The 27,239-nt window shown below is 60.9% G+C and overlaps 4 protein-coding genes across 5 annotated transcripts; all 4 read right to left on the bottom strand.

Moving 5' to 3' along the window:
* Positions 1-2,251: 2,251 nt before the first annotated feature.
* BSG (basigin (Ok blood group)) lies at positions 2,252-14,109 on the bottom strand. Its single transcript, XM_053965932.1, has 9 exons — positions 14,005-14,109; positions 9,767-10,114; positions 8,153-8,309; positions 6,857-6,945; positions 6,282-6,409; positions 5,418-5,691; positions 3,557-3,581; positions 3,211-3,280; positions 2,252-3,060 (listed from the first exon to the last, which is right to left on the bottom strand). Exons 1-8 carry the CDS (start codon positions 14,084-14,086, stop codon positions 3,223-3,225), a joined length of 1,161 nt encoding a protein of 386 aa, XP_053821907.1. The 5' UTR covers positions 14,087-14,109; the 3' UTR covers positions 2,252-3,060; positions 3,211-3,222.
* A 2,207-nt stretch (positions 14,110-16,316) lies between these two features.
* Positions 16,317-21,438, bottom strand: CDC34 (cell division cycle 34, ubiqiutin conjugating enzyme). Its single transcript, XM_053965577.1, has 5 exons — positions 20,663-21,438; positions 18,404-18,490; positions 17,818-17,915; positions 17,337-17,471; positions 16,317-17,221 (listed from the first exon to the last, which is right to left on the bottom strand). Exons 1-5 carry the CDS (start codon positions 20,837-20,839, stop codon positions 17,011-17,013), a joined length of 708 nt encoding a protein of 235 aa, XP_053821552.1. The 5' UTR covers positions 20,840-21,438; the 3' UTR covers positions 16,317-17,010.
* A 78-nt stretch (positions 21,439-21,516) lies between these two features.
* TPGS1 (tubulin polyglutamylase complex subunit 1) lies at positions 21,517-23,024 on the bottom strand. Its single transcript, XM_053965576.1, has 2 exons — positions 22,610-23,024; positions 21,517-22,529 (listed from the first exon to the last, which is right to left on the bottom strand). Exons 1-2 carry the CDS (start codon positions 22,978-22,980, stop codon positions 22,001-22,003), a joined length of 900 nt encoding a protein of 299 aa, XP_053821551.1. The 5' UTR covers positions 22,981-23,024; the 3' UTR covers positions 21,517-22,000.
* Positions 23,025-23,240: 216 nt separating this feature from the next.
* Positions 23,241-26,138, bottom strand: MADCAM1 (mucosal vascular addressin cell adhesion molecule 1). Of its 2 annotated transcripts, XM_053965575.1 has the most exons (5): positions 25,676-26,138; positions 25,201-25,467; positions 24,766-25,083; positions 23,956-24,513; positions 23,241-23,721 (listed from the first exon to the last, which is right to left on the bottom strand). In XM_053965575.1, the coding sequence occupies exons 1-5, from the start codon at positions 25,725-25,727 to the stop codon at positions 23,609-23,611; spliced, it is 1,308 nt and encodes a 435-aa protein (XP_053821550.1). In that variant the 5' UTR covers positions 25,728-26,138; the 3' UTR covers positions 23,241-23,608. The 2 variants fall into 2 exon arrangements, with proteins under 2 accessions (XP_053821550.1, XP_053821549.1); XM_053965574.1 differs by having other exon boundaries at positions 24,766-25,467.
* Positions 26,139-27,239: the final 1,101 nt, after the last annotated feature.

Here is a 27,239-nt window from a genome sequence, read left to right as displayed (position 1 = left end):
GCCGCCGAGGCCACCGGCGGCCGAGTGGCGCCCGCCGCCGCGGCGGGGGCGGGCCGGGGCGGGCCGGGGGCGGGCGGCGGGGCTGGGCTGGGGGCCGGGCGGCTCCGCAGCTCCCCCCGCCGGCACAGCCCTCGCCGGTGGGACCGGCTACCGGGACCGGCCACCGCGACGGGCCATCCACCTTCCGCCCCGACGGCCCTGGACTCCGGCAGCGCAGTCCTCGGTGTGGTGCGGTGCGGGGCCGGCCGCTCTCGCCGCGGGGCTCCGCTGCCGCCAGCCCATCCGCCCCGCCGCGGAGGGAGCACTGCTTACCATGGGCCAGGGACGGACCCCAAAGCCGCTCCAGGTACGGGAGCTCTGCCCTCCCACCGCCCCAAGGACCCACCGCTCCAGCGCTGAACACAGCTGGTGGCAGGAGGAATCCCTCGAGGTGTACCCGGGGATGGAGACCCCGGACCGGGGCCCCAGGACGGCGCCAGCACCCGAAGTTGGATCTCGGACACCCGCCAAGGCGGGGCTGATGCTCTGGAAGAACATCGGGACCGGCAGCTCCTGCCCTCTGCCGCGGGAACCGGCTCGTCCGGCTGCGGCTCCCGCGGGCTGCGGGGTGTCGGGGATGGCCGGGGTGAGGAGCCCGGGTGCGCCCCGAGCACCCCCGAGCAGCCGGACCCGGGGCCGGAGCCCGCGGCTCCGGGCGGGATCCGTCGGGTCCCGGAGCCGCGTGGGCAGCGCGGCCGTGGCACCACCTGGTGCCGCGGGACAGAACCGCAGCCGGAGCGCGTCCCGCGGCCGCGGCGGAGCCAGCGCCGTGCCCGGGGCGGGCACCAACAGCCGCGGGCCCTGCGCTGAGCCCCAGGGCAGGAGACACCCCAAAAGTCGCGCTGCGGACCACAGCGGCCTCGTTCTGCGGCTTCACGCCCCGAGTTCAGCACGGCTGCCTCCAAGAGCAGCCCATTTCTCCAAACCGTTCCTGGGGCAGAGCACTGCCACCCCTCAGCTGTCCCCAGCCCATGGAGACACTGATTCAGCCTAACCTGAAGGCGAGGCTGGAGATGCCGGAGACAAGAAGTGAGGCAGCAGCTCAGGGCTCACCCCGAGGCACCGGGAAGCAGGGGCTGAGCAGGGTCACCGTGGAGCTCAGAGCACCTGCTCTCGCTCTCTGGAACACAATGGGGCACCACACGAGGGCCTGTTTGTGCCATCCCTGCCCCTGGGCCATGGCAGGGCTGTGCCACAGCTCCCCAGGACAACTGCAACACAGCCCAGGGTGCCACGGTGCCAGCTCCATCCCCTGCCCAGCTCCTGGGGCTGTTGTCCCCCTGTCCCTGCCCAGCCAAACAAAAGGCACAAGTGGTGCTTTGTGCTGGGGCCCAGAGCAGGCTCAGACAGGACCCAAAATTCTCATAAAGGAAATTAAACCATGCATTGATTTTTCACCAGGATGGCACAAGGCTGGGGCTGTGAAAGCCTTGCACAACCCATTTACACGGCACAGAGCCACGCTGCCCTCGCTCCGATGGCACAGCAAGGCAGAGGCACTGGCAGGAGGGAGCCAGCCACCACAGCACCAGGCTGCCAGCACTGCCACCACCTCTCTGGGCACAGGGTGGCCACCACAGCTGTGCTCTCCCTTTGTCACATCCCAGGCAGGGACAAGCATCTGGCTACAGAGCAAGGCCATGGTTCAGTCATGTGCCCAGAACAAAGCACCTTAGGCCAGCTGGGAGCACAGGGTAGTTTCTCTTCAGCCCATGGACTCACTCCAGGGCAGGAATGCTGGCAGAAGCCCCCGGAGCTCAGAGCTGCCAGCAGAGAAGGGACTCCCCACCAGATCCTTTCCTGGCCCCAGGGCCCTGCTTTGTGCTCAAAGGTCTCATACCTTTGCTCTTACCAACCATAAAAGGCAGGAAAAAAACCAAACAAATCTAGAAAATCTGCTTACAGAAGTGTGAAACACACAAACAGCAGGGCCTGGGAGGGCTCCTCGTGGCTGGGGCTGATCCTTGGCCCTACAGCCACGAGCCCTGAGGAATTGTGGAGCAGGGCAAGGGGAGACTGTCCCATATAGGCAAGTGTGGCCCAGGTTCCTCCAGGCTCTGCAGAGCAGGGAACACCCCTCCCTCCCTCCATGAAGGCTTTCACACCCATCGAGCTGCATCTCCTCAGCAATTAGAGGGCAGCCAGAGCTGGCACCAAACCCAGACACAGCATTGTGTTCTGCAGCCAGAGGGACGAGACCAGAGTCCAGAGGTGGAAAAAAGAGAGAGGAATCATCTTTATTTGTGAAGTGTTAACAGATGGAACAGTTCAATGCTAAGCAGCAGTAAAAGGTGTTAAGACTCCCCTGAGCACCTGTCTGCTCACAGGCCCCCATGTCACACACACACACACTGCGATGGCTCAAGCACAAGCACAAAGCTGTTAAACCTTAAAACCACCCCCAGCCCCGGCTCACCCTGCCCCTCCCCACTGCAGAGACACGAACAACCCATGGAATAAGTTACAGCAATCATTTATCCAGCATCCAGCTCCTGGCTGCAGAGTAACCAAGAGCAGCTCGGCAGGAGTTGACTGGGAGTCTGCCCAACAGGGACATGCCAGGAACGAGCCCTGGCCAGGGAAAAGTGCAGCCTTGCTCCTGGTGACGCACTGGGGAAGACACAGAACCCCTTCCTGAACCCTCTGGTCAGATCAGGTCATCTCCCAACAGCCACCAAAGCAGCTCCTCCCTCACCCCCACAAGCAGGTGGGACACAGCTGCATTCCCACCCCCCTCCCCACTCTGTACCAACATGAAATAACCTAGGACAGAGACAGTCAGAGACCTAGACTACCAGGAACAAAGGATTTACATTTACAGGTAGAAAAAACCCTCCCACGACTCTTAAAAAAAAAAAAAAAAAAAAAAAAGAACTGTATTTTATATTCTACAACTTAAGTTTCCTTAGAAAGTGAAGTAACTGAATCGCAAGGACGCACTAGAGTATTCCATGGTGCTATTTTACCAAAAAATTAAAAGAAAATAAAATTGTCCAGACGAGTTCTTCATCTACACATCACCTGGCAGGAGAGAAAGAAAAGCCAGTCAGATAAACTGCTGCACCAGTACAGCTGCACTGGGCTGGCAGGGGCAGGTAGAGCTGGGCCACAGTGGCCTCTGGCTTCTCCTCAGCAGGCTCAGATGCTGCAGCTCCTGCTCCAGGCACTCACCTGGCCCTGCTCTTAGTTGGCGTTTCTCTGGCGGACGTTCTTGTCCTTGTGGTTTGTGGCATTGCTCTTCCTGGGAAGGGAGAAGGGGAGTGAGGAAAGGGAGAGCAGAAAGTGCCCCCACCACCACCCCTCACCCATTAATGTAAGGTCCAAATCAGATCCCAGAGCAGGGTCAGACACCAGTGCCACCTCAGCTATGTGTGGTTTACACGTGGGGACATCAAATGAACCGTGGGGGGGACATCTCCCCCCACACCAGCCAGCTTTTATCTTTGGAACAGATTCCCTGGCTGGATGAGATCTACGAGTACAAATCCGGCTAAATAGGAACAGGCAAGGTACTCACAGTGGTGCAGAGCCTCCATCATCATCTTCACATTCAGGACAGCACAGAAAGAGAAAACAAAATATAAATAGTCAGGGAATACGACACACAAAGTGACCTCTGCCTCCCATTAAAGCAGTGGAAACTGCATTCCAGGCAGCCATTCCTCCACCACTTAAAACTGGGGAGGGTAGAGCTCCTCTGGTGAGATCTGCTGCCCTGATCCATCCCCTGTGCTCACCCCCATGGCACCAGGACTTGGGATGGCTCCCAGATCCCAGCACACTCACAGCAGGTAAAGGGGAAGCCAAACAGGATGTTTCAGGAATGAGGCTTTAAGCAGCAGCAGCAGGAAGCCCTTCTCCCTCCCCACACGTTGTGATACCAAAACAAACACTGCACGCCACGTTCTGAGCAGCACAGCTAAGGAAACACCTCTGCCAACACGTGCCAAGCCCTGCAGCCTTTCACCAGCCCCCTGAGATCTGCCACCTCCCAACAGGAGGCTCCCAGTTGTGTCCTTTGCTCCCCATCACCTCCTCTCCAGCCCTGGCTCCCCTTGAGCCCCGTGCTCGGGGCTCTGGGGCTGCCCTGGGCACCAGGATCTGCTCACAGCTGGTGAGAGGAGGCAGGCACACGGCTGGAACTACCTTCTACTTACCACGTGAGGTGGCACCCAGCAGCAGAGAAAGGAAGAGTGGACAGGTAACACCAGCAGGGATATCACCCCAAAGAGAGGCCAGACTGCCCCCACCCCACCCCAGGTGACAGGAGGGCCCAGTTCAAAGAAAGTACTGGGGGGAACTGGTTCAGACAGGCCTCAGTGTCACCCTTCAGGAGGGGCAATGCTACAGAGACTTTGGGGCAGAAAGAACCACTTTACACCAGGGAAGTGTAAAGCCATGTGTGTTTACCAAAGGGGTGTGATGCTGTATCCTCATCCATGAGCACCTGGGAGCTTGAGCTCCTCTTGCCAAGGAGCATCAGGACATTTCAGCACATTCACCTGTCTATCAAAGCATCTGCTACAGCTCTGACAGGTCAGCACCCCACAGACCTGGACTGATGCCACCAAACCAGTGGTTTTGCTGGGAGATGCAGCTACAACATCTTTAAGACAGCGTTTGCCTTCCAGCCAGGGGTGTCAGAGGGCAAAACACCTGCTTGTGAAAACTGCCTCCAGTGGAATTCCAAGCCCTGCAATCAGGGGAGGGATCTGACCTTTAGCCCCTCTGCTGCACCTCTCCTGAGCCTGCTCCTCACAGGGGGCCAGGGGCACTGCAGGATCCCGGGCAGGAAGGATACAGAGCATTCACACAGCATTGTTAACGGCATCAGATAAAGGAGGCTGTGAGCTGACACAATGCAGATCCTCACCGATAAGGAAAGGGAGGAGCTGGTGCTTCCAGAACAGATTAAAGATAGTACGGGTCTTTGAGATCCAGGATGTGTGGATCTGATGACCCAAAACATCCTGAACTGAACACAAGCCTGGTCTTTCAGAGCCACTGACACAGTCCCTCCCAGTTCTGCAGCACCACAAAAGCTCTAGTACTTCTTCACAAACCACCTTGTCCAGGGTGGGAGCTGCCAAAGCAAATCCAGCCCCGCAAACACTCAAGGGAAGCAGAGGAACTGGTGAGACAAAGGGTCAGGCTGACCTGCACAGAATCCTCTCCTGCTCCAGATCTCACTGCAGGACTGCCATAAACAGTGCAATTACAGGCAGCTTCATGGCTGAAGTGGCATGGTACAGACTGGTCCCTCGAGTGCCCCGAGTACCCTCAAACCACCCCTCCTCTGAGAGAGGGACCTCAGCACCCCCTACAAGCTGCAAACCCCTTGATCTTCCTGCACAGATCCAAACCTGGCTGCCTCTTACCGTCAGGAACTTCATCTGGCTTCCTCCTCTTCTCATAGATGAAGATGATGGTGACAAGAACGAGGACCTCTGCCACGATGCCCAGGAAGGGCCAGAGCGCTGCCAGGCGGCTGCGGACGCGCAGGTTCACCGTGGCGTCGCCGGTGCCCAAGGAGTTGGTGCCGTTGCAGAAATAGTCACCCGTGTCCTGCTCGATATCCAGCTTCAGGATGCGCAGCTCCGTCTTGTTGCCGCTGGATTTGATGATGTATCGCCCAGAGGCGTTGTCCAGGCGCTGCAGGGAGGAGGAGGAAGAGGGAGCTCAGGGTGGTGGCTTTTCTCTTTGAGCTAGGTTTTATGGGTTTTTACAGAGAATTTATCACACTTGAGATATCTTAGCTACCCCGAGTGGCTTAAAATTAGCAGGATGGATTTTGAGGTAGTGTTGGAAACAGGAAAAGGTTTAGTAAAAGGCAAAATAACAAAGGTCTTACGGAGAAAAACCGAGCCAGGGGCAAGAGGTTCTTGCTCCTGCTAAAACACACCTCAAAAGTGATTATTTCTTTTGTTCTCTCCCTTTTCTAGTGAATTACCCAGGCTGGACCTCTTGGCCTCTGCCTTCAGCCCCAGGTCTGAGGTGAAGTCCAACAGGTTCTATGAGGTGTCTTTGTACCAAACTGGGAGAGAAATTTCTGGGCTTTTTGCCTTTTTAAGCAGACCAAGAATAATTTAGTCACTCCATCAAAAGGGGGCACATTCCTATATCAGGGCAGTGCTGACTGACCACCACAGAAACCCCCCTGCAGGGGAGCACTGAGCTTTGGAACTATTCTGCTGGCACAAGGACTGGGCAGGAGGGGAGAAGGAGCAAACCACAGCACTTACCCCCTGACCACTTTTGTGCCAGGACCAAGTGGTGACAGCAGGGAAAGAGGGATTCTTGCAGGTCAGCACACCCGTGTCCCCCTCATTCCCATGCTCAGACTTCTTGTATGCTGTCACCTGGGGGGGAACTAGGCAAGAGGAAAAAAAAAAAAAAATTTGGACATCTCACTATAGAAATCACAGAGATTTGTGCTTCCTGCAGCCCACCTCACCAGAATCAGCTACCCCAAAACCTCAGTCGGGTTGTTCCTCTCTTTAAAAATGCCAAGCTAGTGAGAGAAGTGTATCAAGCTGCTTCAGGAAAGGCTCAAGCAGATTTCTCCAGCAGGTATTATCCCTCTATCCATTATTCCTGTGGGAACATGCCCACAGAAGGCTGGTTTAATGCCAGATCTCAGGGCTGACCCTGCAGACACTGCAATGGCCTGATAACGGCGCTGCCTCTCAGACAGCAGCCAGATGAAGGCTGGGAGCAGCTTTTCAACCAGCTGAAAAGACACCCCAGCAAAGTGTTCAGGAGGTCACAGCTTCCCCACGCCCCTCCTCAGACCCCAGGAGCAAAGAGATGAAATTACCAGAAATATTCACTTGTCCTTTTATCTGTGGGTTTGCTTCGAAGACGCACTCGTAGACGCCGGAGTGCTCCTCCATCTTCCCCTCGATTCTACCAAAAACAGGATTCAGGTTAAGCATCCAGCACAACTTATCCAGAGATTCCGACCTCCAGACTCAGGGAATCACACACCCACAAGCATCAGCAGCCTCCTCCATAGCAAATTTCCCCCATTCCAGCAGAATATTTATGCTGCACTTTGTACCTACAGCAACCCAAGAGCCTCCACTCTCTCCTCACACACTGAGGGTGGCAGAAGAGGGTTTCACGTGCACCACATCTGTGAGCAGACAGGTGCTCTGTCAAATCAGTGATCACTGTTCCAGCTCAGTGAATCACAGGGCAAAGCAGTGGCAAAGATCACCCAGGCCGGGCTGCTCTGGATTGATCCCCCTCATAGAGAAAAACTCTCACAATTCTCCTTCCTGTAAAGCTGCTGCAATGAGATTTAGTGGATTATGCAGCCCTGCAACAAACATCCCATTCTGCTGCTCAGTAATACCCACTCGAGAGAAGGGGGCCACAGTTTGTCCCATGGCTGCACTGGGACAAGGGGCTGTTTGTTAGTCCTGCCCTGCACGGCGCTTCCCACTTCCAAAAACCACTCAGCTGAGGAATTGAGGTCACGCGAGGGAGGCTGGGTTATAAATACTTTAATCCTTGTTCAGCTCCCTGTTGCTATGGGGAGACAGGCACGTCGGCACTGCCATACAAAGGGACATGATGCCTCCACAGCTGCTGGGTCACTGCCAGCCAGGCCTGACCGTAATCAGAAAGGAAAGCTCACTGCACTGCCACAATAAGGCCGGTATTCCCGCACCCGGCACGGACCACAGCTCTCCAGCTCCTTCTGGGACTCTGGGAAGGGACACAAAGCCCCAAGGAGAGACAACATGCACTGGAGCCTCTTGCTCCACACACAGCTGGTGGCCTGCCCAGAGCAGGGCTCCTTCAAAGCTCTGGGACACTGAATAACCAGAGTCTAGCTGAACACCTGCTTAAAACCAGGAAATCTCTCTCTAAGAGGATATTTGTGGCACAAAACTGCCCCTTTCTCCTCCTTTTTCGCTGCCTTCCTCCCCATAAAGGAGAGTGTTGGGCCTTACCAAAACTCTGTTAAACTCCACAGTGCCAAAGCCCCACCCCACCAGCAGAACTGCAAGACCTCAGCCCTGGTCCCAGCTGACAGCAAACACCAGCTGCTTTTTGGGAAGAAAACCTGCCCGTGCTCAGGTTCTGACCTTGCCCTGACACTCACGTGTAGCTGGTAAAAGCAGCCGGGCTGCTGTCCTCCTGCAGGACCTTCTCTTTGTGAATCCACTTGTGGCCCGTGACGGTGGGGTGTGGTCCAGATATGTTACAGCTCAGAGTCAGCTTGCCAGAAGCCTCAGCGAGACCAGTTGCAATTTCTGGACCTGCATTCATGGAGAATTGGATTTAAGTTAACCCAGGGTACGGCAGAGCTGACGTGGTGCCCAAGAACCTGCAACGCAAACCCCACAGCTCCTTGTCTCTATTCCCAGCTTCCACTTACCTTCACACAGCTCCCTACCAGACCTGGCCAGCACCAGGGAGTCCCCAACGCCAGGTGACCAGGCCTGAGTGGACCTGGGATGGCCACGCTGGCCCTGCAGCTGCTCCCCCCACGAGCAGGATCCGCTGCCGTGCCCTGCATCGCTCGAATCTCCGCTGTCCCTAGCACGGGTGCAGCAGCCCCAGTGCTCAATAAGCAATGGAAAAGGTCACTCTGAAGGGCAGAGCACGGCTCTGCGCTGCTGTGAGCCGCCACAGGGCTCGTGTGTCAACACCTCCCAGCACCTGAGCAGCTTCACACACCTCCAGGTAGCACAGAGGGCGGCCAGGACCCTCTGTGGTGGGGGGCAGCAGACACGATCACGTGGGTTTAGTTAAAACAACTCCAGGGAGAACACAGAGCCATGACTCCGCGAGGTCCTGGGCCTCCATGTGCCAGGCAGCAGTAAATTATGCAACCTAAGATGACTCAGGCATTTCTACTTGTAGGAGGCTGTCCGCAGCACCACTGCACAGCCCCAGTGCCACTACGGTCCCTACCCTCCCACCCCATCTCCATCCCAGTTCTTGCCAGGACCGACAGGCATTTTGCATTTCCTCCTATCCAAATTCCACTGGAAGAAGGGTTCTGCTGGAGTTGTGTACTCCATAGCACATTTCTGCTCTCCTAACTCCAGCATTCGTGGGGAGACCTCAGCAGGACTTTAATCCCCCTCCCAGGTTTCTATCTCTGGCAGCAGCCTGGGCGCTCCGCCCGCTCTGCGAGAGGGAACCCGGCCACGTCCACAGGACAAGCAACAACACCAACACTCAAGTGTCACACAGACACGGCCGTTTCAAAAATGGTTGCACCTCAGACCTCAAAGCAAGATTTGTTTTCCCAACAGTCTGGCTTCACCAGCACGGAAGCGAGCTCAAAGCGGGGCTGCTGGAAGGAGCGGGAGCTGTACGAGCCGCAGGGAAGGGCTGCTGGTCAGTGGTGGTTAGGGCAGAGTCGACCACAGAATCAAGGCTCAATTCTGCAGCCAGCACCAGGGCTCGGAGGCGCTCGGGAATAAGCGGCAGGTTCCAGGTTCTTTGGCTCCGGAAAAGGCGCAGGACTGCCGGAGGGCGAATTGATTGGGAAGCCACAACCCTTTTTGAGCAGGGCCATTCCGGGGTCAAGTCACAGGTGGTGGGGAGATCGACAGAGGGTGGGAGTCTCTCAGTTCTACAGCCGGGGTGGGAGGGTGGGGGGAGCTTTCGGGAGCCACAGGACACAGGTGCAGGGGTGAGCATGGCAGGAGACTCAAGACACCAGTGTCCGAGCAAGTGCCAAGGCCTCGGTGCGGCCACTCACGTTCGATGACAAAAACGTTCGCCTGGGAACGGATCCACTTGACTTTGGGGCTCTTCGACAAGTGGTTGCGGTCGGGGTCGTTGCTAGCCCGGCACTCATACATGCCCGAGTCGTCGCCCGTGAGGTTGGCGATGGAGATGGTGCTGGTAGAGTGCAGGTTGTAGGTGGCGTTGATTTTGACACGGTCCTGCCGTGCGCCATCCCAGAGCTGAGCATAGGTCTCATTGGGGTCGTTGCCCTCAAACCACCACTGGATCTCAGGGATGGGATTGCCAATCGCCTCGCAGTACAACTCCACGCTGTCCTGAGTCAGTCTCTTTTGAGACAGCGGTGACTTTATAAAGCCAGCTATGAGTTGAAGAGGTATTAGTGCAAAGTGTTAGTGCAAAGCAAGAATTCACCTTCCACGAGCAAAAATAACCCTCGGTGACTGAGAAGAGGCTGCAGGCTGTCTCCACATCAGCGCGCTCTTCCCTCCCTCCCCTCCACACTCTGAACTCTGCCTGCCTCAGACAGGGCTGCTCGCTTGCATTTTGCATCTCCTGCGGCTCCGCTGCAAAACCAGCACTCTGTGTGTGCCACTATCCAAACTGGACGCCCCTGGCATCGCCCACCTGCTCCGAGGGACAGCCCAAGGCCCCCAGGCACGATGAAAACACTACATTTGTGTTTCAAGGGCTTCTGCAGCCTCCACATTCCCCAGCCTGTGCTCTGGCAAGGGGCTGCACAGGTCACATCACCGTGGAAGGCTGGGGACAGCGAGGCAGCGGGACCCTGACCGAGCCCCCTCACAGCCAGTTTGATTTAAGACAACTGCAAGGGGAAAAGGGCTTCACTGAGCCCCTGTGGCCCCAGGAGGAACGTGTCTGTTCCCCCTCACTGCACAGCCCCGGGCTGCCTGACCGTAATTCGGAGCTGGCCGGGGCCCAGGGCCCCCCCTCGCTGTGCTGTGGCACAGCCACACGTACCAGCCCCTGGCCTGCCCACACCCTTGTTCCATCCCTGAGCCCCCCAAGGTGCCCAGCAGGAACCCCTGAGCACAACCCCAAGGGAAGAACTTTTTTGGGGGAGGAGGAAAGTCTCGCAGACCACAAGATGTCACGAGCCGGCTGAGGAAACTTGTACATTTGTTGTCATACAAACAGTGAAATCTGAGTTTTCATCTCAGGCAAGACCAGCCTGCGGAGCTGAACTGGTAACCAACACACCAGAGGCACAGGCAGCAGCTGCAGGCTGGAATTTGGGTATTTTTCACTCTGCCCTTGCAGCCAGAGGCCGGAGGGCTCAGTGCTGGAATCAGCCAGTCCAAAGGTCGGTCCCTGCAGTGGAGCTGCCAAACGCCCTCGGGCTCCAGGGCAGGCACAGAGCAGTGGCCACAGCCCCAGGAGCCCTTCCCAGGGCAGGCAGGAAGGGAGGCTCAGCAGCTCCACTTCGGGAAAAGCCATCAGGCACAAGTCGAGGTCACTACGTGACTCACCCCCAGCCAGATTGCAGAAGGAGCTGAGCTTGAGACACATCCTTCCTGTACTAACAGGCAGCTCGCACCCCAAGAACCTTCCAGGAATTAATTTGCTCAGTTGAAAGCACTTTGTGATTATAAACAACCTTCCATGGATGCACCATGATGTACAGGCACAGAGGAAGTGGGCTTAGGAGAAGTTTTTGGGGGGTTTTGAAAGCCTGAAGATGTTTTAATGAAAAATCCCAAGGCTGCTTTTTGTGAGAGTAGGAACAAATCAGCGTCACAAACCCAAGCTTGCTCAAACTCAAGAAAGACACAAGTTAGCCTGTAAGCTAAGCTTGACTCCTGAAGAAATTAATTCCAAATTTTTCAAAGGAAAAACTAGCTTTTCCTACTAAAGACTCCTTTGGAAGTCTTGAACAATAAGCATGGCTGAAAGGAGAAAGGACCCCCCATGGGGGGGTGACAAAGCACTCTTAGGAGAAAGCAGACACTAATTTTAACCGAGCAGGAGGTTCAGGGGTACCCAGAGATATTATGGGATGGGGCTACCAGCTGGGTTCCACTCCCAGAACCACTGACCTGCATGCCAGAAGGGTTTTTTTCCACACCACAGGCCCGTGATCAAACACTCCCAACCCTGCCAAGCCCTGGAACTGCCCACAGCACTTGTAGGAGCCCGTCTGCTTCAAGTGCAGCCCGAATTAAAGCGGGAGCTGGTAAAGATCAAGGGTTTTACAGCTACAAGGTGATTACCGTGCGCTGACAAAATAAGCTGTGCAAGGTTATTTGCTCCGAGTTAAGAGGGTACCTCGTGCAGTTCAAACAGGTTAAAAGGCTCCAGCAAGCAGCAGCAGCGAGTACCACTTGCATTCCCACGGGATTAATGCCCTCCCTGTCCCCACCAGAAAGCTGAGAGCAGGAAATCCCAGCCGTGGGCTCTCTGGGCTCTGTCCAGCCCAAGGCACGGGAGCATGGCCAGCACCAACCCACTGGGGTGGATCAGGGCTGCTGGCACATTTTCCAGAGGGTGACAGGCTGCAGGAGGAGCTCAGCTCCCAAAGCCCAGGCGCTCCTCACAGAGCTGAGCCCGGATGCCTCCCCGGGCACAGCGTGGTATCCGAGCCAGCGGGACAGCAGGGAAGGCAGAGAGACCAGATAACATTCTCCAGAGTCACCTTCAAACTAAAAACAACCTCTCCCCCCGCAGAGGGAGGAGTCCTCGGGGTGTCAACAGCAGTGGGACGTGCTCGGGGTGGCTGAGCCCGGCCAGAGCCCCACTGGGTCCATGTTCCTGCCTGGCCTGACCTTTGTTTCTCGGTTTGGGAAGAGGATAATTGAGGATCTAACACTTTTTACCATTTAAAATAGCTATAAAATCTGCCCTTAAGCTTTGCACAGCCAGGTCAAAGTCAGGATCCCTCCCCCCGAGGGCGCAGAGTCCAGGCACACATTGACCCATGCTCCGTGGGGTGAGCTGCTACCCAGTCTGCCCCATAAAGCCAGACCTAAACACTGCTGAGAGGCCAAACCCCACTTTCCAGCCCCCACTGTGCTCCCTCGAGGCACCAGCACGGCTCCACACCAAGCCCAGGCATGGCCAGGCAGGACGTGGGCATTACACAACTGCTGGGCCAGCTCTCCCTTCCAGGGCTTTTCAAAGCCAGGATAGGAACTGCCTTTCCCACATCCCACCGGTGCCAGCCCCCAGGCACGAGGGTGCCGGCAGGAAACCCTCAGGGCCACGGGGGGAGCGGGATGTGGCCAACCTGGGCAGCTCCAGGTGATAAGGGTGAGGTTTAGAAGGCGGCTCTGCCCTGCAGAATTGAAATGCAGTTCCGTAGAAAGAAACTATCGGAGCACACACTCCGGTTTGCCAGGAGCCTCCCACTCCTAGGGTTCGGTGTGCTATGCTGAATTAAGTGCAAATAGGCTGGATTTGTAGCAAATAGGCTACAAATTGTTTAAGTATTCAAAACGCCGAGCAGCCCGGACCGGCTGCTTGCCGCTGGCGACCAAACCATTCGCACCTCGTGTGCGAGGGCTGGTCCGGAGGCTGCGGGGAGAACGCGGCCGGGTTTGCCTCCCAAACCTGCGAAGGTGAAAGGTGGAGCCCCAGCACAGGGCAGAGCCCGCTCAGCCCTGCGGGAAGAGCTTTCCGTGCCCACCGGGGGCTGCGGAGCCGCCGCCCCGCACCGGACCCGCTCCGCCCCGGGGATTATCCCGAACATCTTTAGGGTTTAAAGCCCGGGGACCCGTTGCTGCTCCTCAGCCGCGGAAACCGGAGAAGCGGCTGCGGGGATTAAACTCCTCGGTTTTCCTAAGGAGAAAACGACCCAGCGCGGCTGAAAGCACCGGCGGACCCCGTCGCCCCCCGCCCTGGTTAAAGAGATCAGCGGGCACGCGGTGCGCCGGGGCATCCTCCGCCCGAGCTCCGGGACTGCCCGACGGCTGTGCCGAGCGCAGCCCGGCCCGGCCATTCCCCGATAACCCCAGGGCGCCTCCGTTCCCCCGGCCCCGCCCGCCGCGGACGTGCCCCGCCGCAGGCGCCCGCGCCGCCGCTCCTCCCCCCACGCCTGCCGCTCCCGGACCCGGCCCGGAGCCCACCCGCGGGGCGGGGATCCCGCCAAAGCCCCTCGGAGCCCCCGCAGGACACCCCTCCGTCCAACCCCCCCGTTCCCCCGGAGCCCCCCAATGGGCCCCCGCCAACCTCCCGCCACCCCGGGCCGCCCGAGTGGAGCCCCCCAGCCCGGAGCCACCCCGGCCCGCTCCGTACTTGTCCCCGCGGCGCCGGCGGCCATCGAGCACAAGACGAGCAGCGCCAGGACCGCGCGCGCTCCCGCCGCGCCCGCCGCCATCTCCGCACGCGCCCCCGCCGCGCCGCGCGCGCGCTATAACCGCGACCGGGGGCACCGGGGAGGGGCGGGTCCGGGTCGGGCACCGCCCCCTCGCCCCTCCGGTCAGCCAATCGCACGGCGCTGCGCCCCTCAGACCCCGCCCATTCGGCCCGGCGCGGCCAATCAGAGAAGAAGATCGCGCCGAGCGCCTTCTCCTCTCTCCTGGCCCCGCGGGCAGAGCCGGTTCGGGCCGGTCCCGCCCGGCCACGCCCACCGGCCGGGGCAGCCAATGGGAAGGCGCGCTGGGGGCGGGGCTGAGGGTCCCGGGGGTGGCCCCGGTTGCCGCCGCTGCCCCGGGCGGGTCCGAGACCGCGGAGGGATGGGGGGAGGCGAGCAGCTCTGCACGTGTCCGTCCCTGCCGAGCCGGGGCACGCACGCACCGGGGGGAGCACCGGGACGCACACGCCCCGCCGGCCATGTGGCTGCTCGGGGCGCACCGTGGGCAGAGTCACGGGGGGAGCCAGCGGGTGCTCGGGCAGGCGGGTCCCCGGGCAGGGCCGGCAGCCGGGGCACGGAGGCACGCGGAGGTTCCCGGGGCCGCACGGGGTGAGGCTGGGCCGCCCGCGGGTCCCCCGCACAGCGGGATGTGCGGGAAGGGAACCGGGCGGCGCTTCCGCAGCGCGGGGAGTCCGGCGCAGACAATGGCTCCTGCGGACACCGCGGGGCCGCTGCCAGGGCACAGCGGCCGAGCCGCGCAGCCGGACCTGGCCCTGTGGCACAGCCCCCTCCGGCCCTCGGCACGGCGCCGCTGCCCGTGCTCAGGGCTGCCCCGGGCTCTCAGCCGGACGCTGCAGTCCGTGGGGCCAGCTGGAGCTGCCTGATAACCCCCGCGGGGCTGGGCAGGCAATGACCCGCAAGGCAGCTGGGGCTAAGAGGCGTCTGCGGGACAGCAGCTTTGTCTCCAACTCTTCTCCATCCCAGCAGTGAACTCCTGACTGAGTCAGCCGTGGAGCAGCCGGGGGTACCGGGCAGGGGGGCAGGAAAAGCCAAAACAATGGGGCCACGGGCGCCAGTCCCCACCACGCTCTCCGCGGGGCTCTGCCAGCTCGTCCCAGGACATTTCTTCCCCATGTCCCGCCCACCCTCATCCACTGGCCGGGCTCCCCCTGCTCTGGGGGGATTTGCAAATACGGCTCCTTCGGTGCAGAAATTCGGCGGAGTATGGTGCCCATGGCACCCGCAGGCTGAGGAGCTGGTCTTGATCTGGGTGGCCTCCAGCATCCAGCACTGGGGAGGGAACTGGCCACAAAGAGCCAGCAAAGGCAGAGGGCACACGGGCACGGCCATGCAGATTTGGGGTGCACAGAGCAGCCCCCCAGGAAAGGAAGGAGAGGCCGGCTGTGAACAAGCAGCCGGGGCTGCTGCTCCGTGCCGGCCGGGCCGGGTGACCTTGGAAGCCATTTGCCAGGCCTGAATAAAGCGACAATAATCCTATTCACCTTTTAGCCTCATTTCCTAAGGCAATAAAGCACATGCCCTCGCCGCGTGCAGTCCCAGGTGTCACTCAAGCCCTGATCCCATTTGCAGGACTCCAGCCGAGGGAAGTTTTGCTCATTACCCCTCTGAGGAGCTTTGTGCAGCAGGAGCAGGAGCCCCAGGCAGGCGCTTTGCCAGGGCCTCGTCCCTGCCCTGGCTCCGAGGCTGCTCACCCCATCCCAGCCGGGCGAGGCGCCGGCAGCGCCCCGGGCTGGGAGCTCACCACAGTCTGGGGAGCTCCCTGCAGCCTCCTGAGCTCGCATGTCCCAGCCAGCTCCAGTCTGTGGGCTCAGGGCACACCCAACTGGGATCAGAGCAGCTGCAAGGGCCCTGGGCACCCATCAGCTACCACAGACAGCCAGGCACTGCCCAGGCAGGTCTGCTGCCTGCAGAGGACAGAGAAGGCAAACACCTTCCCCGTGCAGCACTGGAGGGTTTGGCCCAGGCAGAGACAGTGTTGGCCTCAGCTCCAGGGCAGAGGCACTGAATGTTGCCTGGGAAGGACAGAGATGCTCTCCAGACCAGAGGCAACCCTGCCCAGACCTTCCTGCCCACTCTGCAAGGTGGAAAGAGGGTTACTGTGAGACCAAAGCTGCTCTGCAGCCCCAGGAGAGCGGCCAGCCCATCCACCCACTGCTCCATGCCAGTCCAGGTCTGATACAAATCCCTTGTAGCCTGGGCACAGACTGGGCAGAACCTCACCCGTGCATCACAATCCTTCCCTGGAAGAACTTTATTAAATAGTGTCCAAAAAAAAAAACCAAAAAAAAAAAAAACAGAAGCAGAAATACTCAGCATGACCCCAACCCTCCCAGCTAGATAAAAACCACAAACAAACCATCCCCAAGTGCCCAGTGCTGGTGGCTGCTGGGCCAGTCCTCCCTGGTGCCCCTCTCCCTGTGAACACAGCTCCAGCATCACGGGTGGGGAAGGCAAAAGGGTCCTGTGGGGACAACCCAGATGGCTGCAGGGTGAACCCTAAAAGGTCTTAAAAGCCAAGACAGCACTCACATGCTGCCCACGCCACCAAAGCAACCACTCACTACCCCCACAAGTGCCCCAAATTGCTCCTACCCTGTGAGGCTGAAGAGAAGCTGAACATACCCAAATGAGGGGCAGCCAACACCAGGCCTGGTTGTCACTCCTCAGCCAGGCAGAGCCACCAGCACCTCAGTTTTTGTGGCTTTGTGAACACCCCCTCTCCACCTGCCCCCCAGGAAGTTTATAAATTAGGGGGTTTATCTTTTCCTACAAAGACAGCGATGGGATTTCCTTTGCAATCGCAGAACAGTCTCCCTGCGAGGTAGAGAGTTAATTTCAGGGCTGACAGATCCTAAATTCAAACCAGTTTGTTCTAGTTGAGGTAAAATTCAGTAGTTTATAGGAAGTTTTGCAATGCCAGAGGGCCATCAAGATTCCTCATTGCCGGAGTCATCCTCATCACCGTAACAGCTCTCTGCTTCTTCCTCCATCTCATCATCCTCATAATAGTCATCATAAAAGAGGTCTGAGCCCTCATCTGGGGCTGGAGTCTTGGTCTTCACACAGTACTCAGCCAGCGTGGTGGGGACCTTCACTCCGTCCCGCTCAGCATCCACCTTGGTGCCCAGCACTTGCTTCCTGGAGGGCGAGAAGTGGGGCTTGAGAACAGAGCCCTGCAGCACAGCCCTCCAGAGCCCGTGTCCCACAGGATCCCAGCAGAGCCAGTGCTGCCAGGCCCAGGCTCAGCACGCACCTGATGATGTCTGTGTACTCCCGGTCCTTCCCTTTGCTCTCCTTCCACTTGCGGTACATCACGGAGGCGTCCACGTTGGCTGGGGAAAACGTGTTGGGCTCATTCAGCAGTGAGATCACACTCAGCAGAATGGTTCTGGCGTGGAGAAACATGAGCAGCTCAGAGCTGAGACAGGTCAGCAGCACCCCAGCAGTGGCAGCAGCCCCGCTCTGTCCGTGGGAAAGCCTTGTGCTGTCCACAGCAAGAGAGGTCCCAGCAAAGGGGAGCAGGCCAGGCAGGGCTCAGCAGCACACGGGCTGCTGGGCTTACACTCATCCACACACAAGCTCTGGCTGTTCTTCAGCCAACCCAACAGCCTGAGAGCCTTCACCAGCCCCCTGGCACCTCCTGCAGGCTTTGGGAGCAGGAGGCTGTCCCCATCCTCCCACATTCCCACCCCTGCCCTTGGATGAGCCTGCCCACAGTCCCCCCCAGCCCTCACCGCACGTTCTGGGTGGGGTTCCAGCGCTCCGACGGCAGCTCCCCGCTCTGCGGGTCATCCACAGGCGGGTGCAGGATGGAGATGCAGACATCACCTGTCTGAAAGCACAAGAGAAATAGGATCCTCAGGAGCTGCTGCCCCAGGATCCCCTCGCTCTTCCCTTTGGCTGAAGCCAGGTGAGGTGACCCAAGCTGTCCCCTCAGTCCCATAGGAGGGACACAAAAGCGGACAAGCACCCCATGACTGCCAGCACTGTACAGGTCAGGCTGCCCAATCCCCCAATCCCCCTGGTGTGGGCCCCAGGCCCAGGCACGTCGCTTGCCCTGCAGCCACTCTTGGCATAGGCACGGTGTCCCCAAGTGTGGGAGCCATCAGGCCTGCAAAGCCTGGCTGACCTGGAACCTGCGCTGGGACAGCAAAGGGCCGTCGTGAGCTCATTAGTGGCATTCCCTGTGCCAGGCACTCATCGCCAAAGGCACTGAGTGTCCAGTGCCAAAGGCTGGCATTTGCATCCAGTGCCATCACAACAGAGGCACACGTGTCCACTGACTGTCCAAGAGCCTCCTCGCTGTCACAGGGAACCTACCTCGTAGATATTGGGGTGCCACATTTTGGTTAGGAACCTGAAGGCAGGAGGAGAGTAGGGGTAGTCGATGGGAAAGCGAAGACGAGCCTGTAGGGGAACAATAAGGAGATGTGAACACCAGCTTGTGAGAAGGAAGGGATGGAAACCACAGAGCTTCTGACAGCTCTGGGAAAAAGGAAACTCTGCCAAGCCCAGCTGGGCACCTGCTGGGAGGACAGAGCCTCTGCACCAGCCTGCTCTGTGGGCAGGGCATTGGCCCCGGGGGCAGGATGGACAGCAGCCCCAGGGGCACCCTCTCACCACCCAGAGCGGGGTGAGCAAAGGGGCTGTGACCAGCAGCAGCTCCTTGCCCCCCATCCTGCCCATACCCCCCTATCCAGCAGGGTCCACTGGTGCTAACCCACTGCAGAGGAACCAGCAGGAGCTCGTGGTGTTAGCACCCAGCACAAGCCCTACAGCAGCACACGGAGCCAGGCAGAGAGTCTGGGTCACCCCCAGAGCTGCTGTCAGGGACAGACCGTGGCTGTGCCACTGGAGGGAAGGCTGTTTACCCTTCAGAGCTCACAGGAAGGAAGCATCGGGTGTTTGGTGCTCTGATGAACACACCAAATCTAAAAATAGCCTGTCACTGCTGAGAAGAGACCCAGTCCAAACTGGCCGCAGCGCACAGCTTGGGGGCTAAAAATAAAATCACATGAAGCTCAGGCTGCAGCCCAGGGCTCCAGCAGGGACACTCAGCCACCACCGGCTCCTCCCACGGCTGCCAAACCCACAGGGCTGAGATTGGGCAAAGAGGGGTTCCCTGACCATCTCTGAGTGAAGCCTGAGGGGGCACAGGGACCTACAGCAACATCCCACAGTCCTCAGAGGACTGCTCCAACCCACCAGCACCAGGAATCCAAGAGGATGGGGGCAGCTTCTCCCTGTGTGGCTGCACAACCTCCCAGGGACTGATTCAGCTTTCAGCTGTTTCCAGGCCCTGGGAGCAAACTTCCAGATCAAGACTCAACACGACAGCTCCTGAATGCTTCTTGCTCCCCCAGATCGCGCAGAAGAAAATCCAGACACTGGATCCGTGGCACAGGACAGGGGGTGGGAAGAGGGAAAATGCAGTGGGGGCCGTGTCGTGTGTGTGGAGTGCAGGGCAGTGACACTCAGCCCCGTGCTGGGCTCTGGCCAAACAGCTGAACATCGCAGAATAATCCCCTTTGTTGTGTCACAGGGGATCAGAACAAAACCAGCCAAGGCAAAGCGATGCCAAAGGGGGCTTGGACAGCAACAACCCCACCCTGCAGTGTACAAACAGGTTGGTGTCCCCACAGGCTGGAGAGGACTCGGCCCCTTGCTCTCCTCTTATGCACAGTCTCACCAGCACCCTCAGTGCCCAGTTTGGAATCTCTCGAGCACACAATAGGAACACGAGTGGCTGAAAGGGTGAGAGTTCAGAGGGTCTCACGCCAAAATGCTATGGGGGAAAAACCCCTCCACTTCAGAGAAGAGATGAAACCTGGCTCTGAAGCATCAGCTTTGCCAGCCCGGGAAAACAAACACAGCTAACCCTGGGTGACTCACCCTGTGCATCCCCACCCTGAGAGCAACAGGATGAAAACACTCAGTGGAGCAGGGAGGATGAGAAAGAGGAAGAAAACAGCTACCCCAAGTTGCACAACACCTGGGAAGAGCACACACACATCCTGCCGAGGGGGGACTGTGCAGCTAGGCCGCCAAACACCTTCTTCCACCTCAAACCCCAAACCAAGCCACGACACCCACTCCCTGCTCCCACCCTGGGCTGTCTCTGCCTTCACTCGGGGGACTTCTGTCTCTTCCCTTCGGTCTGGTAGCCATGCCTCGGATCCTCTCCGGGAGAGGGAACCTCAGCGACCTGGAGCCCACTGTCCTGCACCCTCAGATCGGGGGGGCAGGGGGGTGGTTGAGGCCCCCCCCCAGCGGGGAATGCTCCTCACAACGAAGGGGACCCCCGGTAGTTTGGCAGCAGCCACCGGCGCACCACTGCGAAGCACCAGGGACCTCCAAGTGTACGCAGCTCTCCCTGACCCTCAACTCGCCCCCAAGCCCGGGAGCAGCTCTGTCACGACCCCCACACCCACCCGGGACACCCCCCCCTCACCCACAGCCCCCATCACAGGGTCTCACCCCTTCCGAAACTCTTTCCCAAAACACATCCCCCGACACCGCCTGCTCTGCCTTCGCCCTCCCCCCACACCCCGAGCCCTCCCCGCCGCCCCCGCCGCTCACCTTGAAGTACCCGCCCTCGTAGTGGGTGTCCGGGGGGCCGAAGATGGCCACGTCCCAGGTGTACAGGTCCCCTTCGTCCACCAGCCCGACCCGGAACCCCTCCACGGGCTCCTCCTGCAGTCCCTTCAGCTCCAGCAGCAGCGCCTTCTGCGAGCTGGGCACGGGGGGCCGCGCCATGCCGGCCTACCGGGGCTTCGGGGGGCGCAGCGGCCGCTCCGGGGCGCGGGGGGGCGGCGGGACCGGGGCCACGCGGGGCACGGCGGGGGCTGTAGTCCCGTGAGGGGCGTGGCTACCCCGGGCACCGCCCCCACGGGCGTCGCTGGCCAATCAGAGCGCGGGGCGGGGCAGGTGATGGGCGGGCGGCTCCGCCGGTGCCCCCGGCGCTCCCGGTCGCACCGGCCCACCGAGCGGATCCAGCGATCGGAGAGCGCCCCGGGGCTCCCCGGCACGCAGAATCCCGGCCCCGGTCAGCCTGCGGGTGCCACAGCTGCGCGACAATTCACAGCGCTGCCAGGGCAGCGCCTGGAACCAGAGTTCTCAGCCGAACGAACGGCGCCTCCGGCATCCCCGGCTCGCACCTCCCTTTGTGTCACATCCCGTCAGCTGTGCCTGCGTCAGGAGCCGCCACCCGCAGCCTCACCCAGACCAGCACCGCGTCCTGCCCGCAGGGAGCAGAACATCCGCCCAACACAACATCCCGAGCCCGCGGGGATCCTCCCACCGGCTCTTCCACAGTCCTGCACCTGCTGCCAACACCAACCCCCTGGGCACGGAGCGTGCCTCAGGGATCTGGGCACTTGTGCAGCTCATTCTGGCACTTCATGCTGCCAGGAGGTAAGAAACTGGCCACTAAGAAAATAATAAAAAAGCTTTAATGTCTTACAGCAAACCAGGAATTGAACAGTATAAATAATGATCAGACAAGTTTAAATAAATAACCCCCGGCCCGACACGCAGCTGGTCCCAGGGGAAGGGGATGTGTCTCATCCAGAGCCTGCACTCCACATCCCAAACCACCTTATCCCTCCCCCAGCTGCCCCTGTGCAGCCACAGCCCAGCCCCACACTTTGCTCCTTCTGGGTCATTTCACTGCCCAAAGCAGCTCTGCGGGTCACAGCCTCCACGTCAGTCCTGGACAACCCCTGAAAGGGCCAGAGGAGCCACGCAGGGACACGGAGCTGCTGGGCACCATCAGAGCAGGGCAGGCAGCGTGGAAACCGGGAATCTCTTGTTGGGCACGCCAGGGCTCTCCAGCCAGCGCCCCGTGCTCACCGTCCAGCTCCGAGGGGGCCCCGCGGGGCCGGCAGCGGCCGCAGCCAGCGCTGCTCCCACCCGCCATCACTCCACGGGCTTCACCTTGGCTATGAACAGCGCTGTGGCTTTTCTCAGGAACTCCTCCCTGCTCATGGAGGAGCCCAGCTTCCTCTCCTGCAGCGCCTGGTCCATGGCCAGCGCCAGCCTGTCGGGGCCCAGCCGGGAGCCGGCCTCCAGGTAGCGGGCGGGCCGCGAGCCGTGCCCGGCGCCCAGCGCGTCCTCCAGCGCCCGCAGCACCGCCTGGCACAGCCGGCTGTCCGCCGAGTCCCCGGCGCCCAGCACGGCGAACAGCGCGTCGGCCTTGGCCGCGAACTCCAGCAGCACGCAGCAGGTGAGGACGCCGTAGCGGAACACGTCGAACGGGACGGCCTCGTGGTCGCGGCAGCGGACGCGGCGCAGCAGCTCGGCCGCCGCCTCGGCCGGGGCCGCCCCGCGCTGGCAGATGCGCCGCAGCAGCTCGCTGTAGAGCCGCCCGTCCACGCCCGCCGCCCGCCGCCGCCCGCCGCACCCCAGCACCTCGTAGGCCGCGCCGGCGTTGCTGTCGAAGGCCGTCCTGTCGCGACAGGGCACAGACACAGAGAGGCGGCCTCGCCCCCCGTCCCCGCCGCCCCCCGCCGCCGCCGCTCGCCGCACCTGTGCGAGTGATGAGCCAGGCACACGTACCACAGCGCCCGGGCCAGGCGCTGCGGCGGCCCCGGGGGCTCCGCCGCCGCCTCCGCCAGCACCAGCCGCTCGAAGTACTCGGCCAGGAAGGACACGGGCTCGGCGGGCCGCGCCTCCAGCACCTTGAGCAGCGCCTCCCGCACCATGGCCGTGACGCCGGCTCGCAGCAGGAACTCCGCCGCGCTGCCCTCCGCCAGCCCGCCGCCCCCCGGCGCTGCCCGCCCCGGCTCCGGCAGCCCGCTGCCCCCCGCCGGCACCGGGGCGGCGGCCGCTCGCCGCTTCTCGTACGCCGCCATCTTGGACCGCACTTCCGCCCGGGCCGGAAGTTTTTCTGCCGCCATCTTGCACGCTGGCAGCCAATCGGTGGGCTGGAAGGCGGTGCGAGAACGCCGCCATTGGGCGAGGCCGCGGCCGCCATCTTGAGTGTGGGCAAAGCAGCTGCGTTATCAACGCGGCTGGCGCCGCGGCCGCCATGTCTACTGCGGGCAGGTGCCCCGCCGTTGGCAACCGGGCGGGCGCCGCGGACGCCGCCGGTGTCCCGGGGCCGCTGAGGGGCCGCGGGACCGGGGCCGTCCAGGCCCAAAGGACACTTGCTCAGGGCTCGAACGGAAACAGCTCTTTATTGGAGCACCGGTGCCAGCCGCCCGCCGAGCCCACGCTCCCCCCGGGGCTTCTGTTGTGACAGACACGCGGCCGCCGTGCTCCCGCCCGTCCGCTGGTGCCCAAGCACCGGACCCAGCCCAGTGTTCGGTGCCAGCCCGCGGGGATCCAGTCCCGGACGCGTCCCTGGCCTCGTCCCTGCGTCGCCTCTGCTCATTGCCCTTCCAGGCTCTGCCTCCAGCTGCTCCCCCTCCTGCTCCTTCTTGCTGGCCAGGGCCCGGGCGAGGCCAGCGCCAGCCAGGGGGACAGCAGGGACACGGCTGGAGGGCCGGGGCCGTCAGCCGGCTGCTCCCACTCCTAGGACAGCTGCTACCGAGATCTGAATCGTTTCCACAGACGTCGGGACACGGCAGCGGTCACGATGAGCCCCAGGAGCGATCCCGCTGTCCCCACAGCAATGGCAGGGCTCGAGCTGAAGGAATCTGCAAACACACGGAGCTGTTACTGCAGCCCAGCAGGAAATGCTGAGGGGTGAGCGAAGCACAGAATTCACAGAATCACCAGGTTGGAAGAGAGCTACAAGATCATCGAGTCCAACCCGTGCCCCCAACACCTCAACTAAACCATGGCATCCCCCCAGCACCAACACGGGGGGGCTGCAGCCCCACCCAAGCGACGCAGAGCAGGGCAGGGGTCCGCAGATCACCCCCACTCACCGTCCACCACCATCACCTCCAGGCTGACCATCTGGGCGCGGTGGCCGAGCAGGACGCACTGGTAGCGGCCCTGGTGCCAGGGCTGGGCGTGCTCCAGCCGCAGCGCGGAGCTGCTGCCCGCAGACTCCTCCCGGTACTGCCAGAGGGCTGCGGGGGTGCGGAGCCAGCCCACCGTGGCGTTCCCGCTGCACCGAGCGTGGCACTCGATGCGCAGGGCCCTGCCCCGCGTGCCGGTGGGAGGCAGCGACCAGATCTGCAGGCTGCAGGAGGGCACTGTCCCCGCAGATGGCCCTGTCGCCGCCGTGCCAGAGCCAGGGATGGTGCTGGTGGCCACACGTGCCATGGGGCTGCCTGCCGTGAGGTCCTGGGGCACAGAGGGCTCCGTGGAGGGGGGCTTGGTGACAGCAACCAGAGCGGTGCCAGCGTTGGGCTCCCGTGCTGTGGTGGGATCGCCTGTAGGGACACTGGGCCCTGGAGGGAGTGCTGTGGTGGCCACAGGCCTGGCTGTGCTGGGGCTCTCCGTGGAGGTGACCACAGCTGCTGGCTGCTCCATCACAGCTGCAAACACACGGAGGCCTTGGTCACAGGTGACCTCGCTGCAGCCCCAACCTCCTCCAGCCCCTGGGCACAGCGAGCAGGAGCAAAGGGGCACTGCCAGGCAGGGATGGGGATGGCAGATTCAGGAGTGGTGCAGAAGTGGGGGCTGCTGCTGCTTGGCAGAGCTGTTCCGAGGAGCACGGGGCAGTGGGGGTTGGCTCCAGCGGATGGGCTACATGCGGGTTTGGGGTCCCAGCCCCTCTTGCCACTCACCCTCAGCACTTGCCACCAGAGATGCCACCCGGGTGAAGGTCTCCTGCCCGACCTGCAGCGTCACCTCGCACCTGAACTCCACCCCTTCTGCCACCTCTGTCCCTGTCACCGACAGGGTGGAAACGATATTATACAGCTCCTCCTCAGCCTCCTCCTCGCAGTCAACGTTTGGGTTCTGCACCACCTGGTGCCCCCGGTACCAGGTGAGGGCCAGCCCGGTGGGAGGATACAGGTGCATGGCCGAGCAGGTCAGGTTGGCAGGGTGTCCCGGGCGCAGGATGTGGGGAGCTGCCTCCAGCCTCAGCGTGTCTGGGAGGGCTGGAAAGGAGTCAAGGGTGATTTTTGGCAGCACAGCATAGCTCAGGAGGAAAGGGGCTGCCTTGGGGATCCAGGGCTGTGCTGGGAGGCAGTGAGTGACAGCTGGGGAGCGCTTACCGTAGACCTTCAGCGTGACGGTTGTCTGGTAGTGCTGCCCGTGGCAGTTGCCCTGGCAGATCTTCGTGCCCTCCGCGGCCACGTTGGCGTGCCTGATGTGCAGGATGCTGTGGGTGGAGAAGGAGGAGATGGTCCCCAGGGCGGTGTCCAGCCCGCTCCACTCCACCTTGCCCCCTGCGCAGGCCAAGGAGCAGTTCAGCTCTGTCGAGCCCCCAAACGGCACCACGGGCTCCTGCGGTGTCACCACCAGCCTGTCAGCGGGGCGACCTGGGCAGGAGGAAAGTGCAGGGTCAGGGGAGGGGACAGTCACCAGCACCCCGCAGCTCCGAGCGCCGGGACGGCAGCGACGCGGGGACAGGGTGGCTGTCCCGGCTCAGTGACAGCGAGGTCCTGGGGCCGTAGGGCGAAGCAAGGAGAGCAGCAGCACAGTGGGGGATTGCGGGATTAGGGTGGCTCTTGGCCCCGCGGCACTCACCGCTGCAGCCCCACAGCGAGCCGAGGAGGAGAAGGACAGGAGCCGGCTCCATCCCCCACAGGGCAGCGGCAGGGCTGCTTTTCCCTTCTTTTCTTCCTTCCCCCTTTCCAGGGAGCGGGTGCCGCTGGCCGGGGCTGTCTCCTTCTGGCCGCCGGCTCCAACCTCAGCCGTTCTTAAGCCCTGTAGGAACCGCCCCCATGAGCACCGGCCCCAGGACCTCCACAACTTCCCGCCCAAGGGGTATTTCCAGAGGGAGGTTTATGATTTTCTTCCAAGTTTGGCTCTTGCACAACACCCAGCGGACGTCCAAGCTGACAGCGCCCCCAAACCCGGGAAAATCCCTGTCCTGAAGGGTCCCCGTGTGGCTGCAAGGGTCCCCACCACCCCACCAGGGAGCCCTGCACAGACACCTGCACCCCAGGACGTGGCTCAGATCCAGCTCTATCCCTGTTTTCTGCAGGCTCCATCACTCCCCCGGAGGCCCTGGCAAACCAGCCTTTCCATGACCCCAACAGCTGCTGGGGACACACAGCTGTGGAAAGGGCCCTGTCAGCCCCTGCCCCAAAAGCAGAGCCAGGACCCGTGGTCAGCCCTCTCGGTGAGCTGATTATTCCTTTTTATTCCTCAAACAGGGTGTTTTCAGGGATGGAATCAGGTGTTCCTGTGAGGGCTGGTCTTGTGGTACAGATGGAGAAAGTGTCACCACAGAGAAGGTGTTGAACACCCTGCATTATCCAACCTCAAGGCCCTCAGCATCTGTCCTGGGCCCACGCTGGGTCTGGCATCGCTCCCTCGTTCCTGCCCAGCTCCCCGTGGAGGGATGAGTCCTGTTCTGCCCCATCCTACCCTGCCAGGCTGCAGCCAAGGCTGGGGAAGGTCCCAAAGGGCTGAGGGAGGAACGTGCCCATGTCTGCACCCAGTGTCATCACAGGACCTGGACATTTCCCATCTGGAAACTGTTCTGAGAGGCAACTCGTGCACTGGGCGTGCCACGCATCCTTTTAGAAGGTCATGCCACTAATTCTCTTGAGGGTGCAGGAGGCCTCTGAGCAAGGAAAGTGCTCTGTAAACACTTCCCACCAAATGTGCACACTCAGCCGAAACAGGTGATTAATGATGCTGGGGTTTTTGTTCCTTCCATCCTGTGTTAACAGAGCCACTTCCCGGGTTTTCCAGCAGCCATCAGAGCCCCCCTGTCCAACCCTGGAACAAGCCATGTCCAGGGCTGCTCCCACACTGCCAGGCTCTTCCCAGAAATGTGTCTGGGAATCTTGAGGACACACACGTGGTGCCAGGTTTCACTTGCCTCTCCCACAACCCTGATTGCGGCACCGGTGCGATGAGAAAACCCCTGAATCAGTGTCTGAATGAGAGCTGAGCATTTACAGAACCACCTCATCTTAAAAAGAAGCTTCCCCAGACCTTCCTGGACCTGAAATTAGCAGTTACCAGAAAGCCCCACACCTTGTGCTGTACTTTGTTTTGGGGCTTGGAGTGCTCAGAGCTGCCCCAGCCACCAGAGGAAATTGGAGTCATGGAAACCTGATAATGCTCCTGATCCAAC

Source organism: Vidua chalybeata, chromosome 27 (genome assembly GCF_026979565.1).
Source record: "Vidua chalybeata isolate OUT-0048 chromosome 27, bVidCha1 merged haplotype, whole genome shotgun sequence".
NCBI lineage: Eukaryota > Metazoa > Chordata > Aves > Passeriformes > Viduidae > Vidua > Vidua chalybeata.
This window is presented reverse-complemented; position numbering and strand designations above follow the sequence as displayed.